The 16,730-nt window shown below is 46.5% G+C and overlaps 1 protein-coding gene across 8 annotated transcripts in view; it reads right to left on the reverse strand.

Moving 5' to 3' along the window:
• The window catches only part of KALRN (kalirin RhoGEF kinase), a 1,569,312-nt gene that overhangs the window by 966,410 nt on the left and 586,172 nt on the right, over nt 1–16,730 (reverse strand). For all 8 annotated transcript variants that reach the window (XM_085647304.1, XM_085647302.1, XM_085647305.1 and 5 more), the window contains exon 6: nt 2,325–2,447. In XM_085647304.1, the coding sequence (XP_085503430.1) occupies nt 2,325–2,447 (123 nt within the window). The remainder of the gene's footprint in view (nt 1–2,324; nt 2,448–16,730) is intronic.

The following is a 16,730-nucleotide window of genomic DNA, read 5'->3' on the forward strand; positions in this document are numbered from 1 at the left end:
ATGTAAGCCACTGCACCCCACTTTACTCCACTCTACTCTGACACAGTACTACACTCTATGCCACTCGATGCCTTTGTACTCTATAACACTGTATAACAATGCACTATATCACACTTTACAACACTGTACTGTACACTTCTCCATTCTACAAACATCCACTCGACTGTATGCCACTCTACTCTATTGTACTTCACATCACTTTCCAATACTGTACGACACCCCACAACACTGTTGTATATCACGGTCCTCCAATCTATGACCCTTTACTTGACTGTATGCTACGCCACTGCACTAGACTGTATGCTACGCCACTGCACTCGACTGTATGGTACGCCACTGCACTCGACTGCATGCTACGCCGCTCCACTCGACTGTATGCTACGCTGCTCCACTCAACTGTATGCTACGCCGCTCCACTCGACTGTATGCTACGCCGCTCCACTCGACTGTATTCTACGCCACTTCACTCTACTGTATGCTACGCCACTCCACTCGACTGTATGCTACGCCACCCCACTCTAGCCTATGAAACTTTGCTCCACTCTCTACTACCCCACTCCAGTGTACTCCCCTTAACTATAATCCACTCTGCTACACTTTATCCCACTCTACGCCACTGTACTATACTCCATACTATACTGTTCCACTGTCCAGCACTCTACTCAGCTGTATACAACTCCACTTTACAACAATGCACTCCATGCCACTCGATTCCACACCCATCCACTATACGCCCCACACCTCTGTACTACACTGTATGACACTCTACAACACGCCCCTCAACTTCTCTCTATGATATCCAACTCCACTATATGACAGCACTCCACGACACTCTCCTCCGCTGTACTCTATGACACTCCACTTAACCCTACTCCACTCCAAACCACTGTACTCCATTATATGACAGCCTATGACACCATACTCTACTGTTCGACACGTCATTCCACTGTATAACTCACTGCCCCAGTCTACAATACTTGACTCCACTATGTGAGACACCATGCCACTACACAATATAACACTTTGCTACTTGTGCGATACGCTACTACACTTTAATCTACTACACTCAATACCAATCTACAATTCTCCAGTCTATGACAATAGACTTTACAAAACTCTCCTCCACTGTAATGTATGGCACTCAACATAACATGTCTTCACTAGCGACACTGAACTCTACAATTTAAAATTTGAAAACATTTTATTAAAAAGATTAAAGCTTAGTTATAGTTAGTATTTTCCCTATACAAACCAAGTTTTAACTACACAAACTTTAAAAATTCTAAAGCTATAACTTTAATTTACAATTATAACAAGTGGGGTTGCGCAGCTCACAAAGTCCAACAGGCCAGTGTAGGTTGAAAATTAACTTCTTTAATTGGGAATATTTTTCTTAAAAGCATTAGATTTTTGCTCAATTCAGCCAACGCGTTTCGTTCCCATATAGGGAACTTCCTCAGGGCAAGATTAGTATCAACTGGAAATCACAACGTGTATCTGCCAAACTTGCAAGAGCTTGTTGTAAAAAGAGCGATAACTATTCATAAAAAGTGTCATACTCCCCAATGGCCCTGAATTCAAGCACAAGCCACTCCAAGATAGGAAGACCCAAGCCCCTCAGGGGTTGGAGAAAATGTCAGATCGATGTTGTGACGCTGTAATACCTCTCCGTTTGGCCCGTAGCTGTACTTATGAACAAACTGGTGCTTGGTTTTATTTTCCAACCGGACTTTTATCAACTGCGGCTGCTCCTATTACAAAAATCTTTTGGTATTACTTGGACGAATGTAACTGAGGAAAATAAGGCAGAAAGGGGAATAACGTGTCCGTTTAACTGTTTATAAACCCGAAACCACATGGTACTCCCTACTTTGGAGGGGAACTCCTGGAATGCTGCACAAAAAATACCGGAGTAAAACGGTGTCAGGGTGGTTACAAAACTTCCTTGGGTAGTTTTTGTGCAGCATTTTACAAGCCTTCTCAGAAAGAGCAGCAAAGCAAGTGATCTTTTTTTGTATGCTTATTTCTTCTCCATCGTGTACCTTTCTGAAACATTACAGCTGCTCTGAATGGATCATGATCTGGTTGGTCTTATTTGGGGATATTCCTTCCAAATTTCTTGGGTAATGTAGGGCATCACTCAGACAAGCGTACACAAGAAGACTTACGGGTAACTCATCGATCACTCATTTGACCAGAGTTTATTGTAACCTCATTGAGGCTTTGCAGAGTCCACCAATTCAGTGCTCCTACTCACGCCCAGTCACTGAATAATTCAGCGTGGAGTTCGATCTCCCACTTACACAACCCATCTGTGTACTCACCATGGAATTCATAGCAAAGTGATTGTGCTGCGTCTGAAGGTCGAGCGCATGTTGGTAGCTCACTCCGATCTCCGTGTGGCTCTGGAGGAACAACTCCTTGTTGTGGCTGATCCAGTCGAACATCTGAGGAGAATAATCAAAAGTGATAGTTAGCGACTGTGTGGCTACTTCATCTCTCAGCTACGAATGCAGCATTACTAACCAAAGTAGAAGATAGGTCAGGACAAGGCCAGCCCACCACAAAACCAAAACAAGGGCGCGGGCATCTTTTTTCTTGAACGCGCATTTCAAGACTGGGGGGAGTAGTATACTAAACTCCAAATTTTCTTAAATATTATTTAATGTACTACTTGCACTAATTTAGAATCTAGGCAAAGAAGGTGGCCTGTGCACAGCACAGTGATGTGCTTTATGTCAGCTGTACCATGAGACATCAAATATAGAGTTACAACATTCAAATCAATTGAAAGAACTGATACGTGTCACTAATATCGCCTATAGCAGATTGGAAAGACCATTTGAAGAATAGATGATAAAAATACATATTTTTCCCCTAAAATGTACACATTTGAGAAAACACAGTAAAATGTTGGTAACGTGATCAGAATGAAGGTTAAGAAATATTTCCTGCGCTCCCTATCTCCTTTAGCCGCCTCACACTGACAGCTTCAAAGGTGTCTAAAATGAGTTATCCAAGCTAGATCAAAAAGCGCGGAGTCCATACCAGCTTTTCAGAACACAATACATATAATGAATGGAAATAGGAATTATTTTCATAGTGGTTAGTCTAAAGATCTGGTGTAGCCCCGGTTTTTATGAGCCTGTGTTGGTCAGCTATGGTCCAGATGCTTAAAACATTCAGTGAATTTTCCAAGCGTACAAAAGGCGGTGCAACACACCCAAAGCAGAAGTGCGCTTGATAGACCTAATGCATTGTATCATGTATATCAAATGTTCCAAGGACAATATATGAGCAATGCAATGAACCAAGCATTGCTGGGCAATTTTTAGGGGTAACGCATTTTTTAAATGTAATGCAGACCCATGTGAGAGGCCATGGAATAAGAAAAGCTCAGTACTTCACCCTTTGGCTAACTACGATGTACCAGAAGTATTGGCGCACTTTCACAATCTCAATGAAGCTGAATCCAAATGTAGAATATGAAAATAAACGCAGGCAACAGAATATGAAAGACCCATTTGTAGGTTAATGGAGTGCTGACACAGCCCCAAAAACAAATATATATATTTGTTTTTATTTGCTTGTTTTTTTTTTTTTAAAGATAGAATTCATAATTTTTCTAAACTACCATATTATATGGCTGAATAAAGAAACTGTTCGGCACACAAGTAGTTACATAACACACTTGTGCAACTGATAAAATACCTTCAATAAGAAAATCACAAAAGTGTAACAACCACAGAAGGCAAGTATTGTCAAAGGTACAAAAGGTGACAGTGCAGTTTTGCATTCCATAATTTGGGGTGAATATCGCAGTGAGAGAAACGGATCACAAGAGAAACGGATCACAAGAGATCCAAGGGAAGCGGCAAGTGGTTTAACTCTTAGGCAGATCTCCATACAGAGGAGTAAGATTGGCAGGTGAGCAGTCTGTCTGAAATGCCATGGAGACCCGACCTCTCCCCCCGAGCTTTTGGTGTAAATAATCGCTTAGGGTGGTGTAGCATCGTCTCCGTGGTCACAGGGATCTATTAGGTAATACAATAGATCCATGCTCAGTACTTCCCATCATTGGAGGCGCCCAGAAGAACCTGCGAGGAGTTATTCAGGACTCCCGAGGCTGCTAGAAGCGGGCCCAGGAGCTAAGCAGCGGCCCCTGGCTGCGCCTCTTCACTAAGTGACTCGCAGCACTGACTCCCTTGCAGTTTTGTTTTATTGGCAGGTCGTGTGTGGCTGCAGCTACGGAATACACTGCTAGGTCTTCATGTAAAGTGCCTGGGAGTGTCAGGTAATGTTGCACAGCGTTTGTAGTGTCGGCCTAAAGAACAAGTTACTTACCTTCGGTAACGATTTTTCTGGTGGATACAGAATCTGCCTGTGGATTCCTCACCTTGTGAATATCCCCTGCGCCAGCATTCCACGGAACTTTTCTTCCCCAGCATTCCACGTCGACGTGGGCGACGTCACAATACATCGGCTCCGCACGCGACTCCGTACGACGTCATCGGAGCCATAAGAAGCCCACGTCGGCGTGATGACGTCAGTTCCACCCATTTTTTCCGTGCCTTCGAGGCGAACAGGTGAACCAACGACAAACTCAAAGTATACACAGTATACAGTATACCAACCCATATACACAGTATACAAAGGAAAAGGATGCCAAATAAACAAGCATTTCCAACAAATGTACAAGCATTTCAAACAAGACCTATTTCATGGTATACAAAGGTGGACAACGGGGAGGCGGGTGGGTTGGTGAGGAATCCACAGGCAGATACTGTATCCACCAGAAAAATCGTTACCGAAGGTAAGTAACTTGTTCTTCTGATGGATACATCTGCCAGTGGATTCCTCACCTTGTGAATAGATTCCCACAGCAGTCCCCACTCCCGGAGGAGGGTGTCCACCTTTCTATACCAGAAAGTCCTGCAAGACAGAGCGCGCGAAGTGGCCCTCCCTCCTCATCTCAGAGTCCAAGCAATAATGCTTTGCGAAAGTATGGAGGGAGGCCCAAGTCGCGGCCTTACAAATATCTGCCACAGGAACACCCCGGGCCAGAGCAGATGTTGAAGACTTAGCTCTAGTAGAGTGAGCACGAATACCCTCAGGAGGAGTCTTACCAGCCAGGGCGTAGCAGATCTTGATGGTCAGTATTATCCATCTTGACAGCGTGCGCTTGTGCACCGCTTTACCTTTAGAACGACCAACGTAGCCAATAAAAAGCTGGTCATCAACACGAAAGTCCTTGGTCCTGTCCAAATAAAAACTCATAGCCCTCTTCGGGTCAAGGCGATGGAGTCTTTCTTCCTCTTTGGAAGGATGAGGGGGTGGATAAAAAACAGGGAGGGTAATAGACTGCCCCAAATGGAAAGGAGTAACAACTTTTGGCAGGAAAGCAGCCCTGGTCCTGAGAACCATCCTTTCAGCATGTAAGGTAAGAAAAGGAGGTTTGGAACTAAGAGCTTGAAGCTCACTTACCCTCCTTGCCGAGGTTATGGCTACCAGAAAAACCACCTTAAAGGACAACAGCCTCAAAGGACAATTATGAAGAGGCTCAAATGGGGACCCCATTAAAAAGGTTAAGACAAGATTAAGGTCCCACTGAGGCATTACAAATGGAGTAGGAGGAAACATGTTTGTAAGGCCCTTGATGAACCTCAGAACAACCGGAGATTTAAATAACGAAGGTTGATCTGGAAGGCACAGAAATGCCGATAAGGCCGAAAGGTAGCCCTTGACCGTGGCCACAGCACAGCCCTGCTGAGCCAAGGAAAGAGCAAACTGAAGCACATCAGAAAGATGAGCCTTTAAAGGGTCAATGGATCTCTCTCCACACCACTTTACAAACTTAGACCACCTGTAGGAGTATATGGACTTGGTGGAGTGTCGCCTGGCCGATAAAATAACGTCCACCACATCAGGTGGGAGAGAGAAGGAACTCAGGTTGCCCCGTTCAATCTCCAGGCATGAAGGTGTAAGCTCTGGAGGTGGGGGTGAAGAACCTGCCCCTCCGACTGCGAGAGGAGGTCTGCCCTCAGAGGGAGACGGAGCGGAGGGCACGAGGAGAGGTGGAGAAGATCTGTGTACCACACCCTTCTTGGCCAGTCCGGGGCGACCAAAATGACTAGGGCCCGGTCTTGGCGAATTTTCCTCAGAACCCGAGGAATCAAGGGTATGGGAGGAAACGCGTAAAGGAGTCGTGAACCCCAACTCAACTGAAACGCGTCCCCCAACGCCCCCTGCATCGGAAACTGGAGACTGCAGAATGACGGGCAGTGCGCGTTCTCTCGGGTGGCAAACAGGTCCACCCGAGGAGTCCCCCACGTCCGAAAGACGTGACGAACCACCTCCGGATGGAGCCTCCACTCGTGGTCGGCGGAGAACTGCCGACTGAGACTGTCCGCACGCACATTCAGCACCCCGGCCAGATGATTTGCCATCAGACAAATCTGATGGTCCTGAGCCCAGGACCACAGCCGCAGGGCCTCTCTGCAGAGACAAAGAGACCCTACCCCTCCCTGTTTGTTTATATACCACATCGCGGTCGTGTTGTCCGTCAGGACTTGAACTGACCGACCGCGAAGGGAAGGGAGAAAGGCCTTGAGTGCCAAACGAATCGCCCGCAACTCCAGAAGGTTGATATGAAACAACCTCTCCTCTGGAGACCAAAGACCCTTGATCTCCAGATCCCCCAGATGAGCACCCCACCCTAGGGTGGAGGCATCCGTTATCACTGTGGCCACCGATGGAGGTAGATGGAAAGGCTTTCCTTGGGACAGATTGCCCTCCACGCTCCACCAAGACAGATCCGCTGCAGCTTCTCCGGAGATCTTGATCGACTCCCCGAGATCCCCGTTGTGCTGATACCACTGCTTGCGGAGGCACCACTGGAGCGCCCTCATGTGCCAGCGTGCATGGTTGACCAACAGAATGCAGGAAGCGAACAGACCGAGCAGGCGAAGGACCTTCAGAACTGGAACAACCGCTCCACTGTGGAATAAAGGGACCATCTCCTGAATGTCGAGAATCCTTTGAGGAGGAGGGAATGCTCGACACACAGTAGTGTCCAGTACTGCCCCTATAAACAGGTTGCGTTGAGAGGGCACCAGGTGAGACTTGGGCACATTGATCGAAAAACCCAAGTCGAATAACAGCTGAGTTGTCACCTGCAGATGACGCTGCACCATCTCTGGGGACTCTGCCTTCAGAAGCCAGTCGTCCAGGTAGGGGAAAACCGGAATCCCCGACCTCCTGAGATGAGCAGCCACCACTGCCATCACCTTTGTGAAGACTCGAGGTGCAGTAGTAAGACCAAACGGGAGGACCGCAAACTGATAATGTTGCGACCCAACCGTAAAACGGAGATACTTCCTGTGCGACTTCAGGATTGGGACATGGAAGTACGCGTCCTGCAAGTCGAGCGACACCATCCAGTCTCCTTGCTGCAACGCTTGAAGAACCTGCGCAAGGGTCAGCATCTTGAACTTCTCCTGTTTCAGGTAAAAATTCAAGATTCTGAGGTCCAGAATCGGACGCAATCTGCCGTCCTTCTTGGGGATCAGGAAATACCGGGAGTAGCATCCCTGACCCCTTTCCTGCTCCGGAACCACCTCTATTGCGCCCTTCTGAAACAAGGCCAGAACTTCTTTCTGCAGGAGAAGCAGGTGGTCCTCCGAGCAATAACCTTGGCAAGGAGGGTAAGGGGGAGGAAACTCCCGAAAGGGAAGGGCGTACCCAGTCTCTACGAGGTTCAAAACCCAAAGGTCGGTTGTAACAGATTTCCAACCCCGTAGAAAGTAGGACACCCGACCCCCCACAGGTCTTACATGATCCGGGATGGGGGATCTAGGGCTGCTTCCCTGAAGCCTCATTTGGAGCAGAGGAGGAGGAGGAAGAAGAGGGGTTACGACCAGAACCTCTCCGACCCCTTTGCTTCCCTCTATAGGAGCGATAGAGGGGATTCTGCTGCTGTTGTTGCTGCTGTTGTTGTGGCTGTCGGAAGGAGCGAAAGGATGACCTTCCGAATCCCCTAACCTTACGGAAAGTTGAACCTCTCACAGGAACCTGCAGACCCAAGGACTTCGCCGTTAACCTACTGTCCTTAAAACGTTGAAGAGCAGAATCTGCCTTCTCCCCAAACAACTTTTGTCCATCAAAGGGCAGATCCACCAGCGTGGCCTGGACATCCGCAGAAAACCCTGAGGAACGGAGCCAAGCTTGTCTCCTTGCGGCAATGGACGACCCCATAATTCTCGCCACAGAGTCCGCCGTATCCAGCCCAGACTGGATCACCTGCCTGGCAGCTGCCTGAGTGTCCGCCACAACCTCCATGAAGGACGACTTATCCCCCTCAGGTAACTTAGGGGCCAGAGTCTTTATAGAGTCCATCAGGGCATGAACATAACGCCCCAGCAAGCACGTAGCATTTGATGACTTCAATGCCATACTTCCTGAGGAGAAAGACTTTTTGGCCGCCTGATCAACCTTCTTCGACTCCCTATCAGCAGGAGATTGGGGGAAAGCACCCGAAGCATGTTTAGAACATGAAGCCTGCACCACTAGGCTCTCCGGAGAAGGATGCGTGGATAAAAAATCCGGGTCTCCTGGCGCAACCCTGTATCTCCTTGCCACCTGCCTGCAAACTGCTGGAGCTGACAGAGGCTTCTTCCACACCTCCAATACTGGTTCCAAGAGAGCCTCATTGAAAGGTAGCAAAGGCTCAGAAGCCGACGTCGGGGAGTGCAACACCTCTGTGAGCAGATTGGACTTGTATTCCACAGAGGGCAGCTGCAGATCTAACAACTCCGCGGCCTTCTTGATCACAACATGGTAGGGCGCCAATTCCTGTGGTGGAGAAGACCTTGCAGAAGCATGCTCCCACTCCGGGGTGGTATCCAAACCACTTGCTACCTCTATACCTCCAAACTCGTCCGAAGAAGAGTCGACCTCACCTTCTTCCACCTCAGCACGAAATCTTTCCTCCTCCAAAACCCTTTGGGCTTCACGCCTCGATCGATTCCGGGGAGCCGGCGTCGTCGACGTCGTACGCGGCGTCGGTGGAGCCAAAGGCATCGGCGTCGGAGGCGCTACAGGTGGAGTCGGCGGCGCCGGATGCGGCGTCGATGGAGTCGGCCTCGGCGTCAAAGAAGGCTCCGAAGATTGACCATCCATCCGAGGTCGAGCCGGATTCCCAACCGGCGCCGGAAACTGCCAAGAAGGCGCCATCGGCATAAAAGGCATAAAAGGAGCCTGAGCATATTGCTGCGGCACTCCCAGAGAAAACGCCATCGGACCCACGGGACCTGCTGGTGCTCCGGATGGGAAGGATGCTCTCTGAAAAATGCCATACATGGCATTCAGAAATCCCGAAGGATCCGTACCTGGAGCCGGGAATTGGGGATAAGGAACTGCCCCTGTATCCTCCTGTGGAGCCACCGGCGTCGGCTCCTCCGAATCCTCCACCGGAACCACGGAGTCATCAGGCACCGGGACAGACTCTTCCTGCTCCTGCTCCACATCAGATTCCACCCGACCAGGAGTCGAAGCCTTGGACGGCGCCGGAGACGGCGTCGGGGAACGAGCCGGAGTCCGCTTCGGAGAGGGAGACTTCGAAGACTTATCCGGAGAAGGCGAAGGAGACAAGATCTTGCTCTGACGTCGACGAGGCGAAGCCGACCTCGACCTCTTAGACTTCGAGGACCGACGCCGAGAAGAATGCTTCCTCTTCTTATGGTGCTTCTTCGACTTCGACGACCTCGAAGTCGAAGACTCCCGCCTGGACTTCTCCTTTTTCCTCCCTCTCTTCTCCTCACCGATCTTCTTCATGAAGAGTTTGGTCTTCCTCTCCTTCAGTGCTTTAGGATTCATGCTCCTACAGCACCCGCACTCATCCACATCATGATCAGAAGAGAGACACCATAAACAATTCTGATGCGGATCCGTCATGGACATCAGGCCTCCGCACTCCCTACAGGGCTTAAAGCCCGACTTCCTCGTCGAAGACATTCCGATTTTAACAAGAATACACCACTAGATTACAAAGTATCTAGAGAGCACTGGGAAAAAACCGTTGCGCGTCGACGGCGCGGAAAAAAGGGAACTGACGTCATCACGCCGACGTGGGCTTCTTATGGCTCCGATGACGTCGTACGGAGTCGCGTGCGGAGCCGATGTATTGTGACGTCGCCCACGTCGACGTGGAATGCTGGGGAAGAAAAGTTCCGTGGAATGCTGGCGCAGGGGATATTCACAAGGTGAGGAATCCACTGGCAGATGTATCCATCAGAACAGGGCTTTCATTCATGACGCTTAGCGCGAGGCTATATGCGTACTCGGACTGCCCAAACAGGAAATGAAGGGCGGGGAAGCTGAAAGTGCGACCAACATTTAATGTATTACGAAGGCACGTTGGTGCTCTACAATAAAAGGCCCGTCCTCGCTCGGGCGACCATTATAGGTTTTGTATTCAACTTACATTACAGCATATGGCTGCGATAGTCTAGGCATCGGTTTATAAAATAAAGTTGAGTTAGCATTCCAGCAACCACCCGCGTTACACAATACAGCCCCAGAGGCCCTTATTCTGAGTTGCATGGTACTGGTGGGGCGGAACATTTGGCACGGAGTTTATCATTACCGTGTGGGAAATCGCACTACTACCTTGGATTTAGAAGTTAAGCACCATGGTAACCGGGAATTACCTTGTGGGTTTGGGTTTAACAGTTTTTAAACCGCCGATATCCACCAATTTTGTGAGGTTTTGTATATATGTGGGTGTGTAGATGTGTGTGTGTGTGTATATATATATATATATATACACACATACACACCACCTGCTCTCAGCAGATGATAAATGGATGAATTGCTTCAAGGTGGCTGGCGTGCGGGGCAGAAGGATGATGCCAGGGGTTAGTACTGAACACTCCCTCCTTCTTACACTTTATCCTAAAAAACACTGTTAGAAAGCACTCTGATTTTCCAACCTTCAGAAAATAATCAGGCCACAAGTGGATAAACTACAGAATACAAAATGAACTCCCAAGCAATCTGAAATCTCTTACACAAACTTCAGAAGAATGAGCCAGTGCTAAGATTGTAGGCAACTACACAACAAAACATTTCCTTTCCAGTGTGCATATGCCTTAAAGCATGTCAGCAAGAAGTTACAAATCAAGTAATTCAACAAAGTATAAACTATTGTCCTTACTGCCCGTTTTCCATCTTAGCTGATGTGCACCATTCAGAACAGGTTTGTATTGATATTTGTATAGCACTTTCATACCCTTTACATGTCCCAGGGCACTTTTTGGATTGTTGAATAAGTTGCTACTCTCTTTGTGTCATTTACGTAGCGGTTTGTACTCCTGACGAGGTCACGAAGCACTTGGGTTTGCATCAGGTTCATGGCTCTTAGACTGCATGGCTGGAAGAAGAGGCGTTGATTCCTGTTTCACCGATACAGTAGCAGAGGGGAGAGGTGCATGAGGTATCAAGAGGTTGCACTTGAAAGGTGTGTCAACTTTGCTGTGCAGAAGCATGGGGTATAGAGAGGCTGATAAGCAAAGCCTATAATGTTCAGGTTCTCCAAATTAATCTTTGTGTCCTAGGCATTCCAGAGGAGGTTGTGTGTAATAATTTGCATGGAATTTTTTTCTCCGGAATTGGTTCCCCAATACATTGTATTCAACCTTAAAGAAGCATTTTAGATCATAGTGAATAAGCGCAAAAAAAAAGCAAAAACGTATTATATTCTAGAACAATCACGAAAACTGCTGTTTCCGAGTAAGTTTATATTATTGAATTTTACTCAATATTAGGTATTTTAACTCTATAGCTCAAAAAAACAAAGCACACATTTACATCTCCAGGTTAAATTAAGATCTGTGCATCCAGGGGTGTTTGTCCTTTCACTAACTCGGAGTCTCAATGTTTGTTAACTCCCTTGTGATAGGTTAGACGTTTCATGCTCAGCGGTGGCAGGAGCTGATATACACTATTCTAGCATGAAGAGAAACGACTATACGTTTGCAAGCATACATTTCTTTCAATTAAGAAATTGGTAAATAAAACATCCAACTTAACACCAGGTGGGTGGATGGTAACTGAATAAACAAGGGTGGCTTGCACTAGCTAAAACCTTCAGCAGGTTCCCAATATATTATTGCACGTCTAGTTTAACAATGCTGTCAACTGTAAAATAACATAGGTGATTGAACAATGTAATAAGAACCGGAGTAAAATCGGTGAGTGTTTCCGATAGTGGGAAGAGATCATAGCCAGCAAAATGTCTTCCTGTTCATCGCACATCCAAGTAAATTTTACCTTTGTTTTGGATGGGGCTATGTGATTGTAAAGTTAGGATGCTTAGCTAAGAAATATGGGAGAAGATGTTCCTAAGTATCCGTTTATGCTAAAAAAAAAAACATTCCTGGAAGGTTAGTAGGAAATACAATTTAAAACCAAGTGGTAGGAGGTCTGTGTACTTAATTTCCCCCAAAAATTTAAAATAACGTGCAGGGTCCGAAAGTTTTTCGTAGAAGCCTGCTTATGGCATTGCCAAATGCCCAGGCTGCCGAACACCAAAGATGTCTACCCTGGCTTCCACCTCGTGCCTCTCTCTTACGCAGCCCTACTCTTCCTGTCTCTGCAACTAGTTCTTCTCGTTTTTTTGTTCATTCTTGCTTTTTCCCCTAGTCACTGTTTTCTTTCCTTTTTATTCCTTCATCTTTCTCCATTTGCTCCAGATTAAATTTGATAACGAAGGTAAGATCTAGACATAAAATTAGTGCTGATCCCCACCACCTACTCAAAATTAGCACAAGAGGAAACGAGAAGGTAAATATAAAGAAGGCTTCCAGTTTTCCGTTTTTAGGTCTCGGGACCATCCGGTCTGCCGAAGGCAGAACCGGAAGTCCGGAGATTTAATGTTTTGGAGAAGAGGGGCTTGAACCCGCCCCTCTTCTCCCCTCTTCTCCATTGGCTGGCCTCTTGAATGCTGGCCAGCCATTGGAGAAGAGGTTTGTCTCTCCGAACAGGCCCCGTCCTTTTCGGATTCGGGGGCGTGTTTTTTGCTACTTTTCTGATTATCTCCTCCAGCCAATGGCAAGAGGAGAGAACAGAAAAACACGCCCCCGAATCCGGAAACGACGCTGCCTTTCTCCGAGGCATTTCTGCTTCGCCTCGGAGAAAGGCGGTGGTGTGCTTGCTTTACAGGTGAGCCAGCCAATCCTCCCTGGCGGGTCAGGCTCCGGGAATGCTAGTGGTGCCGAGCCTGGAGGTCATGCTGGCCTCCAGGATCCTGGCGGCGGTGGCAGGGAGCTGCCCAGAGCTGACTGGAGGGGCAAGCAGCTGCGTAAAGTGTGGAGCGTGGACTTGGATAAGCCCGAGGGCAGCCCAGGGCTGGACCCTACGGATGCCCCTCTGTTCTTCCTGTCCGGTGGAGGCGGATTCCAGCCTGTGCTCCCGCAAGTCGGACGTGGAGCTCAGGAACCCGACACTGAGGACTGCGCCGGGGGTCCTACTCTCGAGGGAAGGTAAGAAACTAGCGGCGCAAACGTGTCTGCATTGGACAGGGGGACCGTGTGGCTACGAGGAGCGGACAGTGTAAAGTACTAAAGAAATATCTGTGAGGGACCCTGGTGTGGCATCGGACAGTGTGAGGGACTCATGGAGGCTCGCATAGATTGCGATTGGGGTCGCACATTGTGAGGTAATGGGTCGTAGTTGGAGAGTGATGGGTGCTGGAGGGGAGAGCAGACAGTGGAGACTATTTCGGGGTACCGGACAGGAATACGGAAGAATGGTCGAACAGTGAGGGGTGCTGAAGTATGTACAGACAGGATGATATAGGGCAAGGAATGAGCGTGAGGGAAGGTACCGCGGATCAGATGTCGGATGTTACTTTGAGTGGAGCCGCAGGATGTCTGCGATTGAATATATGTAAAACAATAAAGTGCTAGCAATTATATGTCGGAGAGAGTAAGAGAGAAAAAGAACAAGCTGGAGAGAGAAAGAGGGTATGAGAAAGAAGAACAGAGAGAGAGAGAGGAGAGAGAGAAGGGAGAGAGAGATAGGATCTGAAGAAACAAAGTGAACATTAACAGAGGAGAGAAGGAGGGCAGCTACCTTGTATTACACAGAGAACAACCAATTTACAGGTATGAGCACAATGGTGGTGGCAACAACCGAAAGTGGACTTAAACATGTGAGTGAGCTAAAGGAGAACATGATGTATAAGGAGTGAGAAACAGGCAAGATTTGGTGTGTGTGTGTGTGTAGGTGGCTCTGTGGGGGGCTCTATTTGTGTGTGGTTTGCTCTATGTGAGTGGCTTTGTGTGGGTGGCTCTGTGTGTGGGTGGCTTTGTGTGTGTGGCTCTGTGTGTGGCTGCAAATGCAATAGGTCTCGCATTTCAGAGTGATTAAGCTATCGACATTGTAAATAACAATGCTGTTTCTTTAAATGTTTTAAAAACATAAACAAAAATAATGTCATGAGCAATGCCAATAGCTCTAACTTTAACAATGCAGAGACCGTTGCATTGTAAATGCTTGTTACTCATGTTTACAGACAAGTGCAGACAGAAAACAATCCACTTCTCGGTCCGTATTTATTAAACAGAAGATATTTTGAGTTCTTCTCAATGGGGTCAATCATGACTGCAAGGTCGTCTGTGCACACCGACAGGCAGGGCAGTTTAAAAAGGGACAAGGTTTTCTAATGAAGCTTTAAACAGCTGCAGCTATACACGTTTTTGTACACATAGCTACTGGTTTCAAATGAGAGTAATGTATATGAGGGATGCATTGTATGTCTGTTTATAACACTAATACTAGTCAGGCACCCATGTGCAATAGTGCCATTTGGCACTAAATAAAAGAGGAAATAAACTGTTTGCAGCTTCTTTTACTAACAAACACAACATAAATATGGATAAATAGATCAAATCTGCAAAAATAAATATGGATGAAGAATGAAAAGTTTCTTTTTTTATATGCCATTAAACTGGGAGCCCTGGTTATAAAAATCCTCTAATAATAGATTCATGTGTGGTAGGTCGAGGAGTCACCTGAAGGTGTGGAGAAAAGAGGATTCCGGTGGCTTTCTCTAAAAAAACAATGATAACGCCATTACAAAAAATGCAGTAAAGTTTTAGGGTCATGGAAATTGAGATTATCACATAAATCCGTCTTCATGTGGTAACGTGCCATTTGTTTTAATCTTCTGATTTATTAACCTTCCTGGAAAGTAATATTTGTGGGACTTCCGAAGAAGATAGTGGATATTAGTCTCATAAACCATAAAAGAACCTACAGTGCTGTATCAGTGTATAAGTTAAACGTTAACTGGATTTCTGCTGGAAAAGTGACATTTACATATGTGATGCTCACAGGGCAAGTGGACTACCTCTTAAAAAGAATGCGACAGAGTGAATAACTGTGATTGGGCAAGTACTCGAATATACTCCATAAGATTTCAAACAAACAATCGTAATATCAGTAGTTCCAATGAATTATGAATATTTGCACCGTTCATACTTTGTATGTTCAGCTGTCAGCAATAATGGGTGGGAGTAGTTGGTTCAAAACTTGATAATGAGCAGTAGGCAATTCAATACATTATTAAATATGATTTTAGTGTAGACCATCCACTGCCTGGGCATCCTTACTAGGCCTGGGTGGTGAATTTCGCTCCATTCGCAGAGTTTGCAGAGTTTTCTGCACTCCATAGTCCACGGAATGAAGAAAACTTCGCTCCGCGCTGTGTAGCGGATTTTTTCCCCGATCGCTCTCGCAAACAGTAAATTTGCGAGCGAGAGCTGCCGCTCGGGTAGAATTTTTACCCAAGCGGCAGAAAGATCAGCGTGAACTGCGGTTCGCACTGCACTCCGCCACTTGCGGAACTTTGCAGAGTTCCGCATAGTGAAACTCCACGAATTACACCCAGGCCTGATCCTTACATAGGTTAAGATATATCAGACTATCTGAAACAATAAAAACTACGAGGAAAACAGCATGAAAATAGTAAATCATTAAAAAGTAAAGGTAGTTCAAGCACCCAATAAAGTTATGCACACTTAAATCTGTTTTTGAGGAAAGGTACAGGAGATGGGGTTTTCAAACAGAAAAAACAAACTAAAGACGCGCTTGGGTTAAAACAGTGATGGTTTAGAAAGTAGTTGATCCTCATAATATACTATTCATTTTATAGTGAACCTTCAATTTAACAACCACTTTTTCGACAGCCAAACAATATTTAATTCACATGAAAAAATAAGAGGGAGGAACACGGTGGTATGCAAAGGGTAGAATCCAGACTCCTCAAGTGGGGCTTACTTAAGGGAGGAGGATGTGTTCTCTTGACTTCTGTGGTGAGACGAGGGGGGACTCAGGAAGGGGGTCAGTGACATTTGAGTGGATCAGTATATTTTGTTATTGTTTACCAGAAAATCAATTAAAATATATAAACTTAAATGATAACATGGTGGGCCCATATTCTAATAGGGAACTTGGGTTGCTGCAATCCCAAAGAACAATGGTTATAGAGGATTCACTCTAGAGGAATTGATTTCAACCCTTCAAATTTATAAATAAATATGCATTAGTGAATTTATCATATCAATGTGAAATATTCACAATACAAGGGAATACTTTTCAAGGTTTTTTTAAACATTTTTTTTATACAAACAAGGTGAATCCACCACCAGGCTGTTGATGATGACAACACT

This window comes from Triturus cristatus, chromosome 3_2, assembly GCF_964204655.1.
Source record: "Triturus cristatus chromosome 3_2, aTriCri1.1, whole genome shotgun sequence".
NCBI classification, from domain to species: Eukaryota; Metazoa; Chordata; class Amphibia; order Caudata; family Salamandridae; genus Triturus; species Triturus cristatus.